This window comes from Lonchura striata, chromosome Z (assembly GCF_050655825.1).
Source record: "Lonchura striata isolate lonStrDom1 chromosome Z, ASM5065582v1, whole genome shotgun sequence".
NCBI lineage: Eukaryota > Metazoa > Chordata > Aves > Passeriformes > Estrildidae > Lonchura > Lonchura striata.
Window position 1 is genome coordinate 61,248,325 of NC_140740.1, and position 24,169 is coordinate 61,272,493.

At 39.4% G+C, this 24,169-nt stretch overlaps 1 protein-coding gene across 3 annotated transcripts in view; it reads left to right on the top strand.

The window, feature by feature from the left end:
* SLC28A3 (solute carrier family 28 member 3) overlaps window positions 1-17,499 on the top strand; it is a 39,335-nt gene extending 21,836 nt beyond the window's left edge. For 2 of the 3 annotated variants that reach the window (XM_077790353.2, XM_085567715.1), the window contains 10 exons: window positions 3,283-3,363; window positions 4,332-4,412; window positions 5,389-5,514; window positions 5,832-5,962; window positions 6,735-6,903; window positions 8,522-8,719; window positions 12,642-12,723; window positions 13,870-13,968; window positions 15,711-15,834; window positions 17,304-17,499. In XM_077790353.2, coding sequence (XP_077646479.2) covers window positions 3,283-3,363; window positions 4,332-4,412; window positions 5,389-5,514; window positions 5,832-5,962; window positions 6,735-6,903; window positions 8,522-8,719; window positions 12,642-12,723; window positions 13,870-13,968; window positions 15,711-15,834; window positions 17,304-17,406 — 1,194 coding nt within the window. In that variant the 3' untranslated portion in view covers window positions 17,407-17,499. The remainder of the gene's footprint in view (window positions 1-3,282; window positions 3,364-4,331; window positions 4,413-5,388; window positions 5,515-5,831; window positions 5,963-6,734; window positions 6,904-8,521; window positions 8,720-12,641; window positions 12,724-13,869; window positions 13,969-15,710; window positions 15,835-17,303) is intronic. The other variant, XM_085567714.1, reaches the window with a different exon arrangement.
* The last annotated feature ends 6,670 nt before the right edge of the window (window positions 17,500-24,169 follow it).

Consider the following 24,169-nt stretch of genomic DNA (forward strand, 5'->3'; position numbering starts at 1 on the left):
CCATGTAATTTTTCTCATGTTTTTTGGCAATGCTTTATGAATATAATTCCTTCAAGGTGGTTCTGAGTCCTCACCAATGATGCAAAATACTTTGCATACTAAAGCCATAACTAGGGACTAGACAGCCAAAAGTTTGCTTCTGTGTAGGCAAACATGCATCAGTCTTATCCTATGGTTCAAGCCAGCAAAACCATGGAATTTCTAGATGATAAGAGGAACAAGTAGATTGCTCTCATATTGAAAAACAAGAAAACCAGTTGGTTTTCAGAGGTGCATATATATAGGAATATATACATATATATATGGTAAATGGAATTGCAGACAAGTGTACAGCAATATCAAAACATGCTCCATCTGCTCCTCCTCTAGACAGGGAATTCCCTCTTCCAACAACAGTGACAACCAGCCTGTTCTCCCTTGAATCACTTGCCATTTATTTAGACATTAAGTTGGTCCAAAGTGCTTTTTTTTGTCTTTCAGACATTTTATGGGGTTTGAATGTTGTAATGAGCTCTTCAAATCTTGCCCCAAGATATTCCAAAGTATTTTCCAAAAGACAATGCCTAGCTCCTGAGAGATAAGCCAAGGGACAGGATATGTCTGTCAGATCCAGTTGTATCCATACTGCATCCTTGGCAATATGCAGGGACATATCAGTTTTCTGCCAGGTGAAGTGGACATCCCATTTGTGCATATGAACACTTGTATATGTTCTGACCATTTCTATCAGTCCCACAGTGTCTTTGAGCACACGGTTCTGGAAGCACTAGTTAGTAAAAAATGCACATACTTGCATGCATAAACCAGTTTATTTAAAATATGTATTTGTGCAGGCAGATGCAGAGTTTCAGACTTCTGAAAAAAAAACACTTGCCCATATAAATAAGCACTTCCAAGTACTTAAGTAGATGGAAAAGACCTTTTAGTATTAAGTCTTCTATCCTGTTGACTATGAAAGACAAAATTTGCTTTGAGCAAGGAAGAAACTAGACTTCTGTTAAATCTGTAGCTTCTTTTTTACACCAGGAGAACTATGGCTCCCTGAGAAAAGCTTTGCTTTGAAGGTCAAACTTTAGGAGTGTAAGAAAAAGCAGGTTGTTTCTTAAACATCAATGCAACTTCTGTAAAGGAAAATAGGGAAAAAGTTAAATATCAAGCCACAAATTGGAGGGGAGTTGAGAGCAGCCAACAGTTTTAATTTCCTACTCTGTATGGTAATAACAAAAGAAAAGGCAGGGGAGAAAGGTAATAATTTTACTAAACTAAACTGTCTGCTGTTACTGCATGGCAAACTATCCCTGCAGAATTGCAAAAAGAATCAAGGAACCAAGATAGAGAAACAGCATTATATTAATTTATTAAACAGCACAACAGTATTGGTTAATTGCACTCTGTCCTTTCAGTGAAAGGTTCTGATCATCAAAATTGAGTTTCTAAATGTTTATCAAAATTGTTTACAGTACCAACTCTGCTCTAGAAAGGCATAGAGTCTATATACTGAAAAGATCTGAACTAACAAAGTGGTTTGTTGTTTTTCATTTTGTTACTTACGTTGTTTTTCATTCAGTTCTGTTTTTTTTTTATAAATAATTATGTCATTAGTGAACACACATGAAAGCTTCTTAGTCTTCATAGTTGTGGGAAACTGACTGTGGACCCTGTGGGCTGGTAACTGGGGATGCACTTAGAGGAAACAGGGATTATATTCACATTTTAACAGGAGTTCTAATGCAGGGTAAATCACAATTACTGCTTTCTGAATGGAATATGGTTGGTGATGACTTGAAACCTTTCCAGAATGATTCTCCATCACCTGTTAAGGGGAATAGAATGGAGAGTGGAGCAGAGTTGAGGCACCACAGCCAGACACTGTGGAAATCCTTGCAGGGATGGGAACTTGGTGGTAGTTTGTAGCTGATAAACCACACACCAGCTGATAAACAGCATACCAGGCAGGGAAAGAGGGTAAGATGTTCCACTGGTGAGCCAGCAACTGTGGCAAAATCCCTCTCCTTCAACAAACTTGCTTCATTAAAACCTAATAATAAAATTAATGTACACCTTCATGTCAAAGTTACCCACTCCTGATGTATGAACACACATATGAATGCTCTCTACATTCTTTTTGACTGTATTTTTAAAAGCAAAGGGAGAGAATTTTATGCTAATCAGTGACAAAGATATGACTAGAGTCACTCAAACTCCAGATAAACATAAAGAAATAGAATATAAGTAAGTTGAGAATAGGGGAAAGTTAGGGAAAACTCCATCTTAACTGCTGGGCTCAGTCAATGTGCTGAACTTGTATTTTTCCCCATAGGGACACCTGTAAACTGGTAAGAACCAGGCTCTATGTCCTTTGAATACTTTTACTTGGGATTAGAGCCTGTCTCTGTATTCCTTTTACAGTCAGATACAATCAGCAACAATCTTCTAATCTTAACATGTCACAATTTTATATTAATAAGAGTGTTATTCCTTAAATTATTAGTGTGAATCCTTCATGGGTGCTGGCAGTTGGCAGCAGGTAATACACTCTAGTAAAGAGCAAGACCTGCTGAGAGGATTCCCTTGTGCTGGTGGTGTGTTTCTCCAAGACAGTCAAACCACTCTCCAATCCATCAGGACTGCTCAGTTAAGGGTCTCCATAATGGGATGCTGAAAGATTGATCAGCTGCTAGGGTCTTGGCTTTCCTTGGACACTGGCAGACAAATTATATGCTAAGGGGCATATAAATCTCTCACACTAAGAGTCTAGGAAGCCTCCCCTTTTCACATGATAGTGATACTGGTTTAGCTGTAACTAATCTGTCTGACTAATTTTGGACCTTTTGGGGGTGGATAGAAGTGGTGGTAGTGGTGTTCTGTGTATTTCACATACTTGAGAATCAAGTTATATTAGTTTTATTTAGGGTGAAAACCCAATCAGAGAGTGGTTTTAATAGCCCATCAGAGAGTGGGTTAGGCATTCATGCAATTCTTTTAAATTATGTTGAAAGAAAGTATTTTTCAGTATACACTGTAAGAGACCTATATTCACTTTTGGTATTTACTAAGTATATACCTTTAGAATAGATTCTTTTTAAAGCATGTAAATGTTTGAATTGACTTAAACATAACTATAAACTTATGTATATTATGCTAAGTGAAACACTTTCTAAACAATTGCAGTTGTATTAGAAAGCTATGTAGATAAATGAAAATTATTTAATTACACCACAAACAGGAAGGTCAGGAAGGAAACCACTGTAGAAGTTTTAATGATTTCTGTCTTCAAATCAGGTATTGCCAATTGTGGTTTTCTTCAGTACGGTTATGTCTATGCTTTACCATGTTGGATTCATGCAGTGGCTTGTTGGAAAGGTATGCATTTTTGCCAATTAGATGCTCATTTGGCTAGTGTGGAAAATGTTTTGAACACATGCATAGGAGCCATAGCCTGTAAATAGCTCCAAATGTTACTATTGCAAACTCTTGACTGGAATGTCTCAGTCTGGTTTCATTGCTTATGTCATATTAATTGTTCGATTTGCCTCATTAGCTTTAAAAGTGTTCCCCAGATGCCATACGTGCTTAAATCTTCCTTTCTGCCCACCCTTCTCTCAGCCCTCAAAGTGCAGGATAGAGATTAAATCACAGAGTAGATTTATGCTAATCATTTCAGTAGCAATTACATACACCTTCTTATCACAGATACCCAGATAAGATCAAAGCATGTTCCTGACCTCACTCTCTAGGTGTTTATTTCTGTCAGCATCTATGTCAAGTGCTACTGTCTACTAATACAAGACCACGTCCACTTTCTGTTGTCTCTGTCCAATAAACCTGTCATGAGGGAAAAGATCTTCCTTTATGGTGTTAGTTAAACCTAATTTGAAGATATTCTTAAATGAAAAGTTCTTTGCCCTTTATATTCACAGGATCGTTATATAGGTACCATGAACATCACCTAGCTGACATTAGTGTGCTAAAATTGCAATGAGACATTTTTATCTTAGTCTAAGTTTGACAGTTTTTCTCTTCATATGATCCAAGTATTTTTGGACAAGAATGTAAGTAATGAGAACACATCAAAATATCTGTTTTGTTTAATTTAGTTTAACATTTTTATGCCCAGAAGGAGCCTGGAGTACTTTAATTTCTGTTAAATGACTTCTCTGTCTTATTTTAGTATGTACCAATTACATGAATACGCTATACATTTAAGCTGAAATCATTAACTGAGGAAGTACTGTAACATATCTCTGAACTCTTAGATTGATATGATTAACTCAAGAAGGGTATAGAACAGGCAGAACAAATTTTTGTCTTTTTTTTTTTAATCATTTTAGGTTGGTTGGATAATGCATGTCTTCATGGGAACAACTCCTGTTGAGTCTCTGGTAGCTGCGGGTAACATATTTGTGGGACAGGTGAGCTGGAGCACAGAAAAACATGCTAACATGTAACAATATTACAGAATTTAAGGAAATAATGCTGCTCATTGAACAGTTGTGTGTTAAAAAATTAATCTCTTTCAAAGCTAGGATTCCACTACATCAAGTCTGATAATTTGTTTCCAAATCTGCAGTATGTTCATCGGCAGTATTGGCAGTGATGCACAGTGCAAAGGATTTGGAAAGCGATATATTTTCCCAACAGAAGGTTAAGCATAATGTAGATGATTGATCTCCCTGATAGACTACTCCAAAGCTTGAAGAAGTAACAATTCAGGGTTCTTTTTCAGTTGAGAAGGCAAGTGGTATGAAAAGATGGCACAAAAGTAGGGAAAGGCAGGAGAGAGAGAGATGCAGGGTTAGCAGTATAAGGCCTTATTCACAGAAAGAGTGGACAGCACCTAACAGACCACTTTAATGGGAAATGTATGAAACCCACATTTACAATATCTGTTCCAAGCTTAGAAGCAGTGTAGAAAGATCAAAAATTAACATCCAAGCCCAAATGCACTACTAGCATGATATTTAGCAATGCTGCATTACCACATCACACTGCTTCAAGATTTAGAGTGGTACCATTGCATGACACTGCCTCCAGGATGTGCTCACACATATGCCAGAGGGGTGTGTTTCATTTGACTAACAGCTTTATTTGTGGGTCAGACCTGTAGCTGTCTCTAAGTCACTCAGAATTTCTTGACAGTTTCACTGTGCTCTTCAGGGAGACAGCAAACCAGCCAGAATTGTCTTCAGACATTCTCTTTCTTGGGATAAAAAAGCCCAGTGTATTGAAATTGGAGCACCTGCTAGCACTAGCATTAACTAGTCAAAGATACCTAAGAGAGTATGATGCAGACATTCATTTTCCTGCTCTTAATAAAAGAAATCCTTAAAAGAAATCTTTGGGCTTTTATTAGGGATTTCTTATTTGGTGCTTGTTTTTCACTTCCAGACAGAGTCTCCTCTCCTGGTACGGCCCTACTTACCATATATCACCAAATCTGAACTCCATGCAGTCATGACAGCAGGTTTCTCAACTATAGCTGGAAGTGTCTTAGGAGCATATATTTCTTTTGGGGTAAGACAGGGGAAAATAACTAGAAAATGTATAGTTTTTCTGAAATATTTTAAGTATTTCACCCAGCTACAATGTTTTGAAAGTATCCCTCAATAATTCCCACTGTTTGTAGGGGTTTTTTTTGTCTCTGAAGGAATTAGCCACAAAAATCCCTGGTCTTCTAACAGCTCATTCTCTTAATTTCCTTATGAGTAATATGAACTTTTAATGACTCCTGTAGAAAAATCATACCAACAACTGAAAAAATTAATTGCATTCCTACATGTTTGTGTGTAATATGGTTATCATGGAGTACATTCTGTCACCTGGAATTCTAGGTTTCCTCCTCCCACCTGCTGACTGCTTCCGTTATGTCAGCACCAGCATCATTAGCTGCCTCCAAATTATTCTGGCCTGAAACTGAAAAGCCTCTGGTAACTCTGAGGAGTGGCATACAAATGGCAAAAGGGTAAGCTGATGTAGGTACTAGTTAATACTACTGCAAAAATGAAGTCTGGAAAATAACTCCTCATACATAAATTTTAGGGTGATTACGTGGTAGGTGTGCAGGCAATAAATTACAGACTAAATACTGCAAATGGTTAATTTATAAAGTCAGGTTAATGTGCCCCATTACAATCTAACACATGCCAAACACCTGGGCCAAGCTATAAACTCTCCAAAGAAAGAGGGAAGTGTCTACCTGAGGTGACCTGCCAGGAGACTTTCCCATTTGTAATGTTGCTGGTTTTTTTCTGAAATGAATCTGCAAATGCAAACGTGTAAAAAGCAAAGGCAAAGAAATCATTTCACAGCAGCAGCAAATTTGTTGTTCATCTGCAGGGACACTTCTCCTGAGACTGACAGTCAAAGTGAATAGGCTTCTAAGTATCTGTTTCTGAATGGCCCAAGTATTTCTGTAAGGGTTGTGTGGAAGAAGAGCAGTGACCACTGCCTAATCCAAGCAGTGCTACAGTTTTGAGGTCTGATCCATATCTTGCTCAATCCTGAATGCGGCAGAATTCATCCTCAGGGCACCACAAGCATATGCACAAGTGTCTGCTATGAGGATTGACAGAAAAAGCCTACCTCACCTCATTATTTTTCTTCATTATTTTCTCTATGAGCGTACAGACAGCTTCAGTGTTAGAATTCTAATCAAATGTATGTACCTTTTAGTTCTGTTATTTGTTCTTGAATTTAAAGATATTTACACTCTGGTTTTCTCTTCATTGGCAAAGTGAATCAAAGAATCTGCTGGAAGCAGCCAGTCAGGGTGCCTCTACCTCCATCGGGCTGGTAGCAAACATTGCCGTGAATGTGATCTCCTTCCTTGCCCTGCTGAGCTTCCTCGACTCAGCCCTTTCTTGGGTGGGCAACTTGTTTGACTATCCACAGCTGACCTTTGAGGTATGATCTCCAGATTCTTTGTGCAGCTGACATACATGCATAATTTGTCTTTCTCAAATTTAAATGCTTGTGTGGTTTGTTTGTTGTTGTTTTTGTTCTCATTTTGTGTTTTAACATGATCAAAACCCATATTTTATTTGCACGTTCTGAAAATTTTCTTAACAGTTGAAGTAAAAATTTTGCCATTTAAGAATTTCTGTATCTATTAGTTTGCATATAGTTTCCCTCTGCACTGTTCTTGCCAACCCTCAGGGTATCTTTATACAGAGCAGGGTGGCACCTGCCTCCTCTGACTTGGCAGTGCAGTACATCTGTCAGTTACATGCTTGCCAAGCCATTAACATCTCCTTCAGCTAAACATAAAATTTGCTTTAGCTTCAGAAGGTCCCATCAAACCTTTAATGCTCACTATGTTTACTTAGATAGGGACACTGGGGAAAGGCCCGACTTTCCTGAAATCAGACTTACTTGATATCAGCTAGTTGTCAATACAGTTACAAAGTAAAACTGTACCCAAATCACTCAACAGAGAAAATAGGTTTCAAACAGTGCTTCTGTTTGAACCTAGGTAAATTTGTCATTTTTGACCCAATGCAATCCCCTAGTTTCATTGGTTTGGGCCTTTTTAGTTTTGCAAGACCCTAATAAAAGCCCAATGAGAAACATGGATATAACTTGTCTTAAAGGTGCTGCCAAAGTGAATAGTCACTCATAACAGATACGGCTTCAGCAACACTAAGTTATTACCCTGCCGAGCTTTCACAGGTATCTCACTGCACCCCGGACACCCATAGCTGAGGAGAGGCACAAGAATGCATGCCTTAGGCATACCTGTGCAAGGGCTGGTATTTTCATAATTGCTGGGTGGACAGGTACATAGTCCACAAGGAATTGAGACACAAAGACATGAAGCATGCAGGCAATCTTGGGAGAGACACTAATGTGTAACCTTCTGTGAGCAGAGAAACCAGCCAGAAATAGTAACTGCTTAAAGACCTCCATTATATTCCCTAAGGGCAATCTGACAAAAGCCTTTCACATTTGGAGCTATTTTCTCTTATATTGAAATAAGCTACATTGTGATATGGGACTTCTTTTTCAATTTGCATAAATCTTATAAAGCCAGGAAAAAATAGGTACAGCCTTAATTGTATCAGATGGACAGCTTTATGCAGACAACTCTTTTTTACACCAGTTGGAGTCCAGTAATTAAGCATGTTCATTAACACATTTGATTTAATCTAGAAGAAGAATTAGAATCCTCAGTTCTCTTATCAGCTCTTTCAGTTCAATCTTCTTTCTTTTTCTCAAACACTGTGCCCGATTTGAAGCCATTATTTGATGGAAAAGAAGGCACAGAAACGTTTGTTTTATTTTAAATATAACACTAGGGATATATAAATATTTTGCTATATCTAGAGTCTGGATTAATGTTTTAAAAGGTACTCAAGCATTCCTGACAATTAAAATGTCTCCCAGAGTTTGTGGCAGCAAAAATTGACAGCTAATTTTCCTCTGCTAATATAAAACCATCCTTATTTTAAGTTTAGAAAACTTACTGTCTGCTATTGTTCTTTGACATGTATTTTGACCTGCTTTTTTCTTATACATTCTGCAGAACATTTGTGCTTATGTCTTCATGCCATTTTCTTTCATGATGGGAGTAGACTGGGAAGACAGTTTTATTGTTGGTGGACTACTAGGTTACAAAACTTTCTTCAATGAATTTTTGGCTTATGAGCGCCTTTCAAAACTGATTCAAAACCGAGAAAAGGGTGGAAGCATGTACATTAATGGTGTGAAACAGTATATGACAGTAAGTAAAATTTTCTGTTCTACAGATTTATTTGATCAAATGCCTCAATGCTAAAACTTGACTTATTTTTTAGTATGGGCATAAAGTGGTTGCATATTACTCTATGTCTTTGAGCAACAGAGTTCAGTTATGAAGGTGCAGCATTGCTCTGTGAAGTTGCTGTGACTGTCACTGCTCTAGATGCCTTGAACAAGCACAGAAACAGAAGGGCATGGGTTTGGGGAACATGCAGTGTCCCACAGGACACCACACCTAAGACAGAGGCTGTCTTCAAGGCAAGTTTCTTCTTACCTGATTCTTAGCACTTCTCTGTGAGCTAGTCTCCCTGAGGAAGAACTTGAGGATCCTCCTGCCCTCAGAGGTTTAATGCTTGTCCAAGCATTAAACTTGAAGAGAGGCATCCAACAAGCTCTAGCAGGCAGTATTACTGACTCATCTTTGCTGTAGGCTATTGTTCCCTCTGCAGAGGGCAGTAATAAAAGACATGCTGTCATGGTTTGACACTGGCACAATGCCAGTGCCCCCATGAAAATGTAATCTCTCAACTGAATGCTGTGAAATGGAATTGAGAACAGAGCAAAGCAGGCCCAAGCTTAATAACAGAAAAAAATTTTATCAAGCTACTACTACAAAAGAAAGAAAGAAAGGAAAAAGGAAGAAAAAAACCACACACAAAGATCAAAATGGAAACCTTGCAAAGCATTCCTCCTCCCACCACCCAACTCCAACAAACCACAGTGAGACACAATCTGGACCCAAATCAGGTTTCCACCCTCCAGACAATCGATACTCAGTCCATCGAGGGAACAGAGTCTCTCCTGTGCCACAGACCCCCCAAGAAACACAGCTCCACATCCTGTGTTTCCATGTCACACATGGCACTGCCCGGAGAATAAAGTTTGCCATAGTGACCCTCTCCTTTTCATGCACAGTGCTCTTACCACCAATGCATAGATAGATTGCTTTTAGGATTTTTCCTTTCAAGGATGCCCTGCCAAGAAGGGAGAAAACAACAGTGCAGTTTTTCATTTTTTGGGACCTCAGTCCCCCCCAATTTCCCATTTTCCCTAGGGCCGAGGGTCCAAGATCAGAAATCTTCTTCTCTTCTCCTTCTTTTGAAGACAGGGAGCACCACCACAAACCTCCCTAACTTTTTCTCTGTTCACTCCACTTCTGTCTTTTCCCAGCTAAATCAGGTCTCTTGACTTTGCTCTAGCATCTTCCTAAAATACAGTCTCTCTTGAAAGAAAAGATTAGTTCAGTTTGTGGCCAACATAGAAAAGTCTAGCCAAAAGCTACTCCTTGTCCCCCTCCCATCTAAAATTCCTTCTTCTAACATCCCAGGGTCCAAGGTGTCCCTCTTCCTTTCTTTCAAACCAAGAAAGACAAAAAAAAAATTCACAAAGCTTTCATTTCTCAGGATGGCTCACTGCCCAGACTCCAGCTCCCACGGGCAGCTGGGCACCTTGCGGCCCCCAGCTCTTCTCCTTCCCACGGTGAAACTGCTGACAGAACTGCTGCTGGCTCTTTCTCTCTCTCTCTCTCGACTCTGGGGGGGAACGGAGACATCCCAGATTTCTCCCCCTTCCATCTGCAGGGGGTTCCAGTCCCTCCACCCTTGGGCCCACCTCAGTCAGGCCATGGCCCTTCCCCTCCCCACCCAGCCACGGCCGGGCAGGGAAGAGGCTGCACTGCGGCTGAGCGGAACCAGAGAGAGCGAGTTCTCCTGGGAATTCTGCTTTTAACCCCTCTGTGTTCTCAGAGGCGTGTCCACCTTCAATTAGTCAATATCCAAATTGACTTCTTCCTTCCGGAAAAATTCTTTTCCTGTGTCAAACCATGACACATGTAGTACATGCCATACACCTCCCTTGCCACACTGAGTCCAACCACTGTCTCAATCAAGTTTTCAGCCTTGTCCCACCTCATTCACAGGTTACCTAACAGACAGGTAGCTCATACTACAGTGCCCTGAGAAAGGCAATGCTAAGGCCACCTTGCATGTGTGCATGGGGGCAAAGATCATTCAATGATGAAAGCTGCCCTTTGTGAACATAACTCCACTATCTGGCATTCACACACACAGCACATGCTGAATTCGTCTTGAGCACTGGCAATGAAAACTATGATATCTGACTTTACACCTCCATTGATCCTTCTTTCTTAAATCGAGACAGATTGTCACTGTAGAGAAACCCTGAAATAGAAAATATTTTGTATAGCTCTTATTTGCTTCTTTGAATTAGATGGGATGCTGTGGATACCTCTTTTATTAAAAATCAAAACCAAATTCCTGACCACTTGCATTCCTGATTAACAGAACATATTTCACATGTGGAGGCAGAAAGCGAGGTGGTCTGATCAAATATCTACACCCTTGTCTGAGCATCCATTCCAGTGTTCCTGAAATTCCAGGCAATAGAACCCTGGGTTAGAATGATCTTTGATGTGCCCTGTTATAGCTGTACTTCCTTTTACTACATGAATATGACACTGAATTCCTGCATGAGTAAATAAACATTTTTTGTATGGAATACAGCCTTAAAACACAGATCCTAGGAATTCTATTTGACTTTTTTTTCCCTCATAAGATTCCATATAGAACTTTCACATTAATTTCTAATACCTATAAGGAGTTGTATTAAATTCCATGGTGAAAAGCTCTGAGAAACATAAACAATTTTGATTCATAACACTGGTAAAAATTGGCTGATAACCATTATAATTATAGCACAACAGTTCAGGTGAGGGTGTGCTTGGCTTCCATTTTTAATTTCTCTTCAGCTTCAGAGCTCTCTAATTCATCCACACACAGATATTCTGTCAGACTGAGCAAACAAGTGTCTTCACCTGAGTCATTAATTACATGGCTTCCTGTTTTCAGAGCTAGGAAAGTGCAAATGAAAGCAGGGTACACAGAGCTTTTTCTAGGAAAAGCTGGTAGAGTGGGTACTTGAAAAACATTTTCCTGCATTTGTACAGATTGATTGAAAGTGCCTACAAATTGGTGTTCGTAAAAGAGGAATTAATCCAGAGGAACTTCTAATAAACAGGAAACTTGCTAGAACACTCATTTTCAGCTTGAACCTAAACCACAGTAAATAGGAATTCAGAGCTGCCAGGGGGACAAAAATCCATTTGCTGAGATATGTTGCCTCCTTTCTCAAAATGTTTGAACTACATTTATCTAAAGGCTTGCAAAGTTGGTAGCCTGATTTCACCTAAAGGACCATTTTGTGTCCTAAGAGCAGTCCCTTTGTGGAGGCAAAGGCCAGCCTTGTCTCTACTCTGAGGTCCAGGCTTAGCTGGTGTTACCCTAGGGAGAAATGTGGCACAAGTCAGTACAGAAATAAGCTGTTAATGAGCATTTGAAAATCAGAATGTCCCTCTCTGCCTGTCAACACACCAATGTACCTACTTCATAGGAGACCAATTTGTCTTCTTCGCACAGGGTGGAGCATGAACAAAGTAGCTTTGTATATAGAGACCTCTGCCTCTTCAGGGTAGAAGAATTCAGGGATGCATGCAAAAACTTGAGGTTTCAGAAGGGTTTTATAGAAGCATCCAGCTGTGAAAAACAAGTTGAGTTATAGCTCTCTGACTCATACTTTCAGAAAACAGCAGTTAAATTGCCACTAGTAAGACTTTTGTTTCTGTCTTTAATTACTACTACTCACTTCAAAAAGGCACAACAATATATGTGAAAGATAAAATCATCACATAGTTTGTCAGTCCTCAGATGGGCAATGGGTCTAAAAGCCTGTCCCTTTCAACAAGGAAGCCTGCCTTTCCGAAAGCCACACCTTGGGCAGCAACCAAGTAGAACAGTTATTTTTGTACTCTGAGCAATGCCATGTTTTCAGACCTTTAAGTCACAATGAGCTGTTTCAAACCACTCAGAGGGTGTGTCTTTGCTTTTCAGGTTCGCTCTGAAGTCATTGCCACCTATGCTCTCTGTGGATTTGCTAACTTCGGCTCCCTGGGACTGGTAATAGGAGGCCTGAGTAAGAACCACTCTCACAATTTGTTTGTCGAGCAAATCCCAAAGAAAGCACCAAAATGAATAGACTGGGGGTGAAGGGTCACACTGTGACACAAAATAACTCACAGAAGCAGGCTAGATGTAAAAGGAAAGAAAAATAATCTAAAAAAAAGCAAACTTTATTTTCTGACTCCACTATATATACAATAGCAAAAATGACAGTGGATTGGAGGGTGAAACTGCCACCTCTCCAACCACACTGGTCAAACCAACAGTCCATCAATTCTCCCCACCTACAAAGATGAATGCAAAACAATCATTATTTACATGAACATGCGTGAGAAAACTCGGTTGAAATTATGTAAATATCAGAAGGCATAGAACTTTTAGAAGAAGTTTAAAACTCTCAAAAGAGCAGGGTGACAGTGAAGCTTAGCAGCATTAGGAGCTGAGCAGCTGCTCTGCCAAAGCCTAGCACTCAATTGTGAATGGAAGGGCACCCAGAGAGGTATAGGCTTTGGAGTGGAAGTTCTGGAGAGGTGCTGAAGGCAAGGGGAAGGAGCCAATCCCTTCTGGTAGCCTTCCCTGTTTAGACCTCAAGCATGAACCTGAGCTACTATAGCCCATGAACTTCAGGAGGAGCAGGTCAACTCCATAGCATGCTGGTTTGAGAGATTAATTTGGTTATTTCCTGTAAAAATACATATATGCAGTAGGCTTATAGGGAAAGAATTGAAAAAAAGGGTTTTCAGATCTCATTGGAAAAAGAAAAATTGAAAAACCATCTGAGTTCCTCACCAGGTAGCCAGAATGGCTGGCAGTAATCTTTATCCTGAAGCCACAGTGGGCTCAGCAGTGGGGCAGCATAGAGGAGCAAAACCCAGCCATGGAGCCAGACTCTTCTGAAGGGCACAATCATCCAGCAGAGACATGCAAACTGCCAAAGAAAGCGAAAGTTACCATTTTAAATATAAGCCACTCTCTTAGCAGAGAGAGCCAACACTGGTATTTGGTCTTCAAAGAACCCACTAAAAAATGTCCCATTTTTCCTCCATGTTTCTCCTAGTTTAAACTGTAGAGTGGGAAATTACTCCTGCGGGGACAAAAGCTGGCAGATTCACCTTCCTTATATGTATGTCTTTTGACATACATTTTGTTTTTCTTCTAGCAAGCATTGCTCCCTCAAAGAAGAAGGAAATAGCCGATGGTGCTTTCAGAGCAATGATTGCAGGAACTGTGGCCTGTTTCATGACGGCCTGTGTCGCAGGTATAGTGCTCAGGTTTGGTGTCCCCTACAGTCAGTGACCACCACCTATACCCACCTAGGCTGCCCCTGTCACTCAAACACAAATACTTCTGTGCTTGGCAGGTTGATATGAGACAGAAGGCTCTTGAAAACTAGAATTTGAAAAGGTGTAAATGTTTCAGTTCTCCATTATGCCTGTATTTTGAGGAGAGGGGTATGGGTATGGTGTTTTAATGGAGTTTTTACTGTTTTTTGGGGTTTTTTTGTTAGTTGGTCTATGCAGAACATGTGACTCCTAAACAAAGCAAGTTATAGATAAATTGCAATCCATCCTCCACACCACTAGTTAGATGAGTCAAGAATTAATTTTGGAAAAGAAATAGAAAAGTGGAATGAAAGAATGTAAAAGAGTAACAGTGATGGAGAATCTGAATAACCCCTTGTCATAATGCTAAGTCGATATTTTGAGAGGATATTATTTCCACAGAGCGCTTAGGCTTGTGAAATGGTCCTAAAATGGGACTCCTTTTTTTCAAAATTTCAGCTTCAATTTGAGTGAAAAATCACAATGCAACAGTCATTTTAGGGAGTAAATTAAAAAGAACAAATTAATTATTCAAAAGACTAATTAATTTATATGTTTCATTAGGTTATAAATTTATCTTCAGTATTTCACAATCCCTTTTCCAGCTCTCTTTACTGAGCATGTGGTATACAAAATTGGTATGACATGGTATGATGAAGGTTAAAGCACTCATATTTCAACAGTGAAGAAAGATCTTGGTACTTTATGTAGCTAAAACACGATGTCCATTTCTACCATAACTTCTCTATGCCTTGGTATTCATGGTAGCAACAGAAACATACACATTTTAAAGATAAGCCCACACAATTTTCTGAAGGCTACAGAACCAGCACACTTGAAATAACATTAGTGTCACAGCCATCCATATTTTAATATGTGACACTACTCTACATAACTGAGGAACCAGGAAGCCCTACTCAAATGTGTCATTTCACAGTACTTATCTTAAGAATAATATTGTGAACAGCCACTGAGAAAATCTCTCCAAAATAATAGAATGTGCTTTGGAAAGAAAATTGCATTCCACCCACTCCTGCCATGGTAAATGCTTTCCTTACACTCAGGAGAAAGTAGAAAAGCCAAGCAATTTCTAGTATCCCAGTTAAGAACATATTAAAAATGTGTCTAAGTTCTACAGAATTATGTACAGAAGGAGCTATCACTTTCATACTTCTTGTGTCTCCATTACTCCAGTGACTGATGTCATTATTATTTGCAGGAAATGATGAATGAGAACATGTAGCAAATCAAACTCTAGTTAAAACAAAACAAGAGATTCTGTATTTATTTGCACTTCTATAAATGCAGCATATCTTCATTTTAGTTAATTAAAACACTCTGACCCAGCAGTGAGAAAGGCTTTACTACACAATATTAATATTGTTAAAAGAGGCAGAAAACCAAAATTATCCAAGTGTATCATGTTGCTGTAGTTTAATTTCTATATATGAAAAGTAAATAAATTGTTGTGGTTGCTCCTTAATGCAGTTTTTAAAAATTATTCAGATTAGAAATCCCACAATTCAAAGATTTTGACCTTATACCTTTACATAACCACTTCAAATGGTGATTTTGTGTCAGCCAGAATGGTTCATTTGATCATGACTTCATGACTCACATTCTCAAATCTTATCTTCCTCTTTATTATTCATTAAGAAAATTGTAACTTACTTCACAGGAATGCTGACTGTCCCTAGTCCGGAAGTTCCTTGCCACATCTTATTAGGAAATGCTTCCAACTTCACAGATTTCCCTGCCAACAGCACAAATCTAGTTGAATGCTGCCAGCAACTCTTCAGCAGGTATTGAGATCCCTTTATCCTCTGAGAGAAAATTAGGGAGTTTTTTTATATATTTGGCTTTTTTCTTCTTAGGCATCTGCATTCAGTGAGCTAGTGTCTTTTAGAGGAATGGCTATTGAATTGCTGTTGAATTGTATTCCTCTTGTTGGGGCCTTTATCTGCTGCATGGCAAACACCTACAGAACCAACAGACAATTCAAAATATCTTTTTTGAAACCTCCTCATGAGAGGAGGGTCAAGTACTGATCTCTCATCTGTGGTGACCAGTGACAGGACCCCAGGGAATGGCCTGAAGCTGTGTCAGTGGAGGTTTAGGTTGGGTATTAGGTTGGGTATTCTTCACCCAGAGGGTGGTTGGACACTGGAACAGCTCCCCAGGGAAGTGGTCACAGCAACAGCCTGACAGAGCTCAAGAAGCATTTGGACAATGCTCTCAGTATATGGTGTGACTCTTGGGGATGGTGCTGTGCAGGGCCAGGAGTTGGCCCTTGATGATTCTTGGTTTATCTCAAATACTAACAAGAAAATAAATATTTGAACTAATATAATGTTAACTTAGTATTTGAGGCTAGCAATAGCTGAAAAAAGTCAGGAGCCTTTCCCTCCCTTCCCTCATCTGTCTGTAATGTGAATAAAGATAATAATGATAAGGCCTGTTTATGCTGAAAACTTTACATGCATTTAAAGTAGAAAAATATTTCAAGATAAATGCATTTCACAACTCTCTATCCAAGGCAGAGAAGAAAGAAATATTGATATTAAATAAGGACTATATTCAGATGTACTTAACACTATCTCACTAAGAACCAAAGGTCTATGTATTTAGGTTATTGCAAGAACTTTTAAAATTTTCCCTAATGGGCTTTTTTTTTTTTTCCCTTTTTTTCTATTTTCAAAATTAATTATGTTAGAAATAAATGCTCTTAAATCATCCTTTTTTCTTGCTATTGATAATAGAAGAACTTACACAGCAAAAATAATTTATGGGTACATTCAATCATTGTTATTTCTTCATTACTCCAATTTTTCCTCATCCCACTAATTTCAGCTCTACCATGTTGCTACAAAGACAAGAACCTGCTTTATTTTTAGCAGAATCAATGTTAAGCAGATGCTTTGAAAATTTAAAGATATTGAATAGGGAAGTAAAGCCCTCAATCATTTCAGTCATCTAGGGGGATGTACCAGAGGCATGAGGCCCACGAGGACTTCCTACAGAAAACCAGAAGTTATCCTGATAAAAAGTGAACATCTAGATGTAGCACTTGGCTGGAGTAGGGAAAGTCTTCTCTCTTTTGTTTCTCATGAAAATTTTAACACATCTAAAATTGCTTTGGAGAAAGTGTGTTGCCATGTGCATGTGTGTGTGTGTGAATACATATATTGCAGAGAGAGAGATTCCTATGACAAAATTATGTGATTCTGTAAAAAGGAATTTTATCTGATTTCTGCTTTATTTCCTCCCCCAGTGCAAATCATTTGGAGGAGATCTTTCCTGGAGGAAACTACAGTCTGAATCCCTGGAAAGTGTGTTGCCAAGTACTGGATCAACTTTCTTTTCATTGCACTTAGGTTAAGTTTGAAATTTTTTTTTTGACAGGATTGATCATAAATAAGAATTGTGTTCCTTCAAAAAAACAAAATAAAAAATTTGTTTTGTTACAATGAGTGTGAATTTCCCCATGCAATCTTTATTTTTCATCTCTTTCCAGCCCACTTCCTTTGACTTGTTTGAAATTATTTATAAATTAAACTAGCATAAATGTTAGACACCTCTTCCTGCAGAATTCTTCTCCCACTACAAATCAGAATAGAAGGATATTTCTAAGTCTGATTCTCCTGCTTTTATTTCTACTCTGAAACAAACTAATTTGCCAAATTAAACTGCTGTAAGCATGAAGAAAACCAGATTCAGAAGATTTGGCTGCTGCTTACAGAAAGCTATGAACTAGAAATAATATTCAGAATTACCATCAATTTCTAATACTATTTCTGCACTTTCTGATGACAAAGAACTTTTTACTGCATGAAGAGAAATTACTTTTCTGCAGAGAAATCTGCATTTTCTGCAGAGTTGCATACACTTATATAGATATGCACATATATATTCCTACCTATACCTAGCTGCATATGAACTGAGCTGCAAACCTGTTCTGCATTATCAGCTTGGCCACTGAAGCACCCAGACTGGGGGCTAGCCACCCTGCCACAATACTCCTTCTGTCCACAGGAGAGTGCAGGAAGTTGGACACTGTTTACAGTTAACTCATATTGGATTAAAACGTCCAGCCTTAAAGTTTCCTGTATTAATTCTTCTAAATCTATGTTTTAACTATTGTTAAAATTGATCCTGGAGTCACCAGCAAGGAGGTTTTATGCACATTTGGCCATTATCAAATACAGGAAAAATCAGGTCTATAACATGACTATTCCCATCAAGCAAGCTTAATGTAGGAGACATCCAGAGGATCCCTTGAGGAAAAAAAAGTGTGTTTTAAGCTTCATGGACTTTCATGGACTCTAAAGACTGGTAAGTTCTGTGCAGAGATAGGGAGAGGGAGAGGAGGAGAGAGAGTGATTACTATCCTATGACATTGTTAATGCTAAAGGCTTGGGGAAAGAAGGTCAGAAATAAAGTACAGGAATATTGGAAAATTCTGACACATTCTGCAAATAAAAATTGTGCAGATGATCTATTCAGTAAAAGCAATTACTAATTTTTCAAGCTTCCATTAATTACTGCAGAATCTTTCCCAGGAAATCCAAGTTCATTAACTTAGACAGGTGCTAGTACAGTTATTTCCAGGGAGTATTTATTTGAACTTACTGTGAAAGTGCAAGTTTCCTGTAAAGCTCAGTTTATTAACTTAATCCCCAGAAAAGTTATAAATGTAAGTATTGCTACTACTTGTGATTTTTTTATCTCTGGTTTTATATTTTTAGGTGTTTTTCTTTAGTCTCATCCACCTATGTATGTCATCCTCAGTTTTCAGTGGTTTTAAAGGATATTGATAATGCTGATTGGGACAGATATATGCTCCTATATTTACTGTGAATCCATCCTAAAGAAAATGCATGGATTCGATCCATGAGTTTTATCCAGCATGCTGGTTATAGCAGGGTTTGAGAGTCTGAAATAGAGTAATATATTTTTTCAAGGAAAATTAATCAGAAATGTTAGTTCTTGCTGTCAAGAAAAGCACACCCAACGTGCTCTGTTTACAAATCATCTCTCCTTCTTTGCTACTCCGTACCATGTTCTATTTAATATCAGTCCTTTGAAACGTTTCCATTTCACAACAGTATGCTGGGTAAAAGGGCTGCTTGGGCTAGTAAATATAATCATGCATAAACTGTTTAAAAAGCCTTTCAATATAGCCGAAGGTAGCAGCCTTCCTCCCACAGAAGAGATACGGTCTTTTTCTTTTCCTTTTTAAAATTCCTCAACAGCTGGATTAGATGGAAGGCAATTTTTGCAGATTATATGAGACATTTCTCTACACCTGCTCAAAGAGGTTGCCCACCTACTTTGATGATGGCTCAATCTAAAGACAATATATGTGGGACATTACATCTTAAATGTAAAAACAGCAGTGAAAGCAGGAGGGGATTGCTACCAAGTACCATCATGTGTTCTGATGACAATTTTCCCTCTGTCCTTGTGGTGGGAGTGTAGTGCAGAACTCTTGTGTTTCTCTCAACAGAAAAGTGGAATTGTGCATTTCACCAGCTTGGAGTTACCCTAGCAGCTTGGACCCTGAACTATTAGTACCCAAGAACACATTTCTGACAATACCTGCAGCAAGAAATCTGCATCACAGACCTCAAAAGAAACATTTGATTTAATCAAATGCTTGCTAGCACATGTGATGGGTTGATCTTGTGGTGAGATGGATGCCAGCTGCCACCAAAGTTCCTATATCCTTCTTTTCTGCTGTACAGGCAAGAGAAGAACCAATGAAAGGTTTATGGCTTGAGATAAGCATGGGAGAGATCACTCACCAAGTATCATAATAGGCAAAACTCACTCACTTGGGGAAGATTAATTTAATTTATTGCTGATCTGTTCAGTGTAGGATACAGAGACACAAAACCAAATCTTAAAAAACACTCTCCCTGATCTCCCTCTGTGCCTTGTGATCAGTTTTACTCATGATTTTCTCTACCTCCATGCCCACCACCCAGAAGCCCAGAGCAATAAAGAATTGGGGTTGTGGTCAGTTTATCAAGTTTCTACCCCTCCTTCTTCCCCAGGAAGAGGAATCACAATCCTCCCCTGTTTTACTCTGGCATCCCTACTATAGCAGACAGTCCTCCACAAACTTCTCCAGTGTGAGTCCTTTGAGTGCTTCCATGGGCTGCAGTTTTTCATTAACTACTCCAGCATGTGTCCCTTCCATGGGGTGCAGTCCTTCAGGATCAAGCTGTTTCAGTGTTAGTCCCCAACAGGATCACAAGTCCTGCCAGCAAACCTACTCCAGTGTGGACTTCTCTCTCCACAGGCCTACCAGGACCCTGTTCCAGCACCAACTCCTCTTTCTATAGGGCCACAGGTCTTGCCAGAAGCCCTCCAGTGTGGGCTTCCCACAAGATCACAGCTTCCTTTGAGCATCCACTTGGTCTTATGTGGGTCATTTCTGCATGCTGCAGGTGGATCTCAGCATCCCCATGGACATCCCTGGGCTGCAGGAGCATAGCTGCCTTACTATGGACTGCACCATGGGCTGCTCAGCTCTCTACCTGACCAGCTCCTGCCCCTTCTTCTCCAGTGACCTGGGAGACTTTCTCATTTTCTCACTCTTCTATTTTGGCTGCTTCTTCTGCAGCATGTTTTTTTTCCCATTCCTTTAATTGTTATCACAGAGGTACTAGCACTGTCATAGATGGGTTAAGTGGCAAGTCCATCTTTGACCCAGCTGGCATTGGTTCCATTGGGCATGGAGGAAGCTTCAAGGAACTTCTCGAAGAAGCCACTCTGCAGCATACTTCCCTCTCCCCCTCCACTACCAAAACCTGGCCTTGTAAACCCAGTACATACACTACACCTATAGACTCAAAGATGTAAATGAACATTTTGTCAATTCATAAATAACAGAAGAAGTCTGTGTGGAGGTAGCTGTTTCAAAGGTCTTACAAAAAAGAGAGTTTAACTTTCTTCAAAGTTATCAGAATGGCAGTACACAATAGGTTGGAACTAATGAAGGTGGCAAGTGAATGAAGCATTAGTGGCATGACTCAATTTCTCACCCTCAGAAGCTACCCACTGGATGTCAGTACATATCTAATAGCTTTGTGCTGCAGCTTTCACAGGGTGTTAGTCACTAAAAGTCACTGGTAATAATTCCAGGAAAACTTTTACGCAGTTTTATGTGCAACAGTTCCAGGAAATCTACTGTATAGCCTTTATCATGCTCAGAACATGTACGATCAATGAAAACTACCCTTGAAGTAAGACAGAGTTCTCTCTCGACCCATTTTAGAAAAGTAGCAAAATATGTAAATCAGAGATGTATGGCAGGTAACAGGAATATTTCTATTTTAATTGGCTAAGATGATGGGCAGATGACAAAAACAATGACATTTAGAAACAACCTTTTTCTCATTTTACATCACAGCAGCTATTGCAATCTATATACCTTTGTGAACAAGTGAGTAGTTGATTATGTGTTGTGATTTAACTGGCAGGCAGCTAAACACCTAGTCACTTCCTCACTCCCTGCTTCAGGTAAGATAATTCAAAATAAAAAATAAGTAAAATTTGTGGGTTGAGGTAAAGATAGTTTTAGGTAATAATAATTATTATTATTAATAATAATAACAACAGATAAGGCAACTGTTTTTTATCCACTGACTACTGGCTACTCAGTCCCTTCCCCAGCTAGCTTTCCCCCTAGTTTATAAACTGAGCATGACACCATATGACATGGAATCGCCTTTCAAACACTTTGAGTCAGCTGTTCTAGCTGTGTGTGTGTCATGGTTTAGGAATGGTACTCCCCAGTGTAGTCCCCTCACTGAGCCCCTCCAAACCACACCACAAATCACACCCCCTGTGAGTGGCTAGAGAGAATCGGAGGCACAAAAGGTGACGATCACAGTTGAGATAAGAACAACTTATAGGAAACAGCAATGAGATAAGATAACACAATAACAATAGCAATATGAAGAGCGAAAATGTACAAAAGAGAGTGATTCACATGCAAAAATGCCATCACTACACAACTCAACCTGCCTGCAGCTACACCATCTCCACTGCTCCATCAGTGTCAGAAGAAGAACCACCCAACTTTTCACTCTTTGTGGAAATCAGCATTATCCTACTGCTCTTCACTTACTCCCACACTTCCTCAACACCTCAGCAGAGACTCCCTTCCTCTGTACCTCAGCAGTGATGTGAGGTGGTACAGAATAATGAGGTGGTACAGAATAATAAATTGGTATAGGGTAACCACCAGGTCCTGGCCACACCCTCTCCTGGCTACAGCAAAAATTACCCCTCTCCTGTCTGGAAGCAGGACTGTTTTTCCCAAACTCTTGTGCTCCCCCACAGCCTATTCACTGTTTGGGTTGTATGAGAAGCTTACCCTTGATTTAGGGTAAGCGCTACTTAAAAATAATTAAAATATCAGTGTGTTATCAACATCATTTCATCCTAAATCCAAAATGCTGCACTTTACCACATGCTAGGAAGATAAATAACCCTATCCCAGCCAAAACAAGGACACAGTCAAACAGGCATGCCACACGGCAAGTTATGAAGCCAAATCAGTGTTCTCCAAACCAGGTACCACCTGTTTCTTACAAAAGTCATGAACAGAGAGAGGCAAGATGCCAAGGATACAGAATACTAATCCCAATTCTTCTACAGACTGAAGCTGCTTTTGCTATGCAGTGGTCAGTCCACTTCACACTATGCAGTGCCATAAATTAATTGTTCCCAAAAGTTGTGAGTCTGTGGATCACTGACAGACTTCCAAATTTCAACTAGAAACAGCTTGCATTAAATGCTTAGCAGTGCCATATAGGTGTGAAGGTGTCTCTGAATCTCAGCCCCACCAGCAGTTGCAGAAGACAGATGTGTGTCAAGGGCACTGGTGCAGGGCAAGGGAGGTACATGGCATGGGGAGCACAGTCCTGCTTGGCAGTCACCAGCACAGCTGGATTTGCCCTGGGAGCAGCTGGTGTGTGACAATTGTGGCATCCATGGGAGACCATCAAGTCTATAAGCAGATCCACAAAATATATAGGTCTGCTGCAACCCTAGGCTGTTTTCTGGTATCAATATCAACACAAAAACAAGCATCAGGTCACAAAACTTTCCCATTTGAGAGGCTGAATCAAATTCTCTTCTCATTTGCATCAGTCTAAATTTGGTGGATCTTCACTGAAACTGGAGTTATCATACACTTATGACAATGTAAATCAGACAGGAGAGTATCCCCAGTGGAAGTATTTAATAAAATATTGTGTATTGTATGTGTATGGCTGTACACATGCTTCTGTTTTGCTTTGTGAAACATGAGAATACAAAACTAGAAAACTAACTGGTGAAAACCAGTTCACTCTTTATGTCTTGATGGCTTTCTAGAGTGGAAAAAAATCAAAGCCTTTTCTTGTTGCTATGGTATTCTGCAGCATAGGGATTCACTGTAGCAACCAGTGCATTATGTCATAAGACATTGATCAGAATGCATACGTTACCATGGTTGCCACAGTGAATTTTTTATTTTTGCTGTATTGATTGATGCCTTTGATGTCAGGTGGCCAGAAATATGAGGGGGATGGGAGCACCCTACATGACAATCTGCTTGGTTCCTGACAGCAAATACAGCAGATGGCAGCTAAGGATCACTTTTGTCTAATGAAATTAGAAAATTTTGAATTTTTATATGCAAAAATCTTGCTTGTTACCAGAATTAAATGTAGGTAAGAAATATCAAATTTGGGTTTTCTTATTTACTTGTTTTTCACTTGCCAGGGAAGTGTTCCTACCTCAGCACCAATTTCATTACAATGTTTGGAGTCCCCATGTTAGGGAGAATAGCCCTATACCTCATATAATATACCTGAATATGTGTCCACTTATAAGTTTTGTACCCCCTGTTCACTTGGGAAAGTTTCTCATTTCTGCTCCTGATCTGTAAAATGAAGCAGTAACTTGGGTGTTTCGCTGGAAGTTGTGTTAAAACTAAAGTTGTTATCAGAAGTGAGAGAGCGGGACTTTTGCAGGTATGAGATTATACACCTGGAAAATCCATCTGTCTGATTCTGTGCTGGAAAACAAGGAGAAACTATATTTTACATGCCTAGTCTCTTACACATGGATTGAAACAGA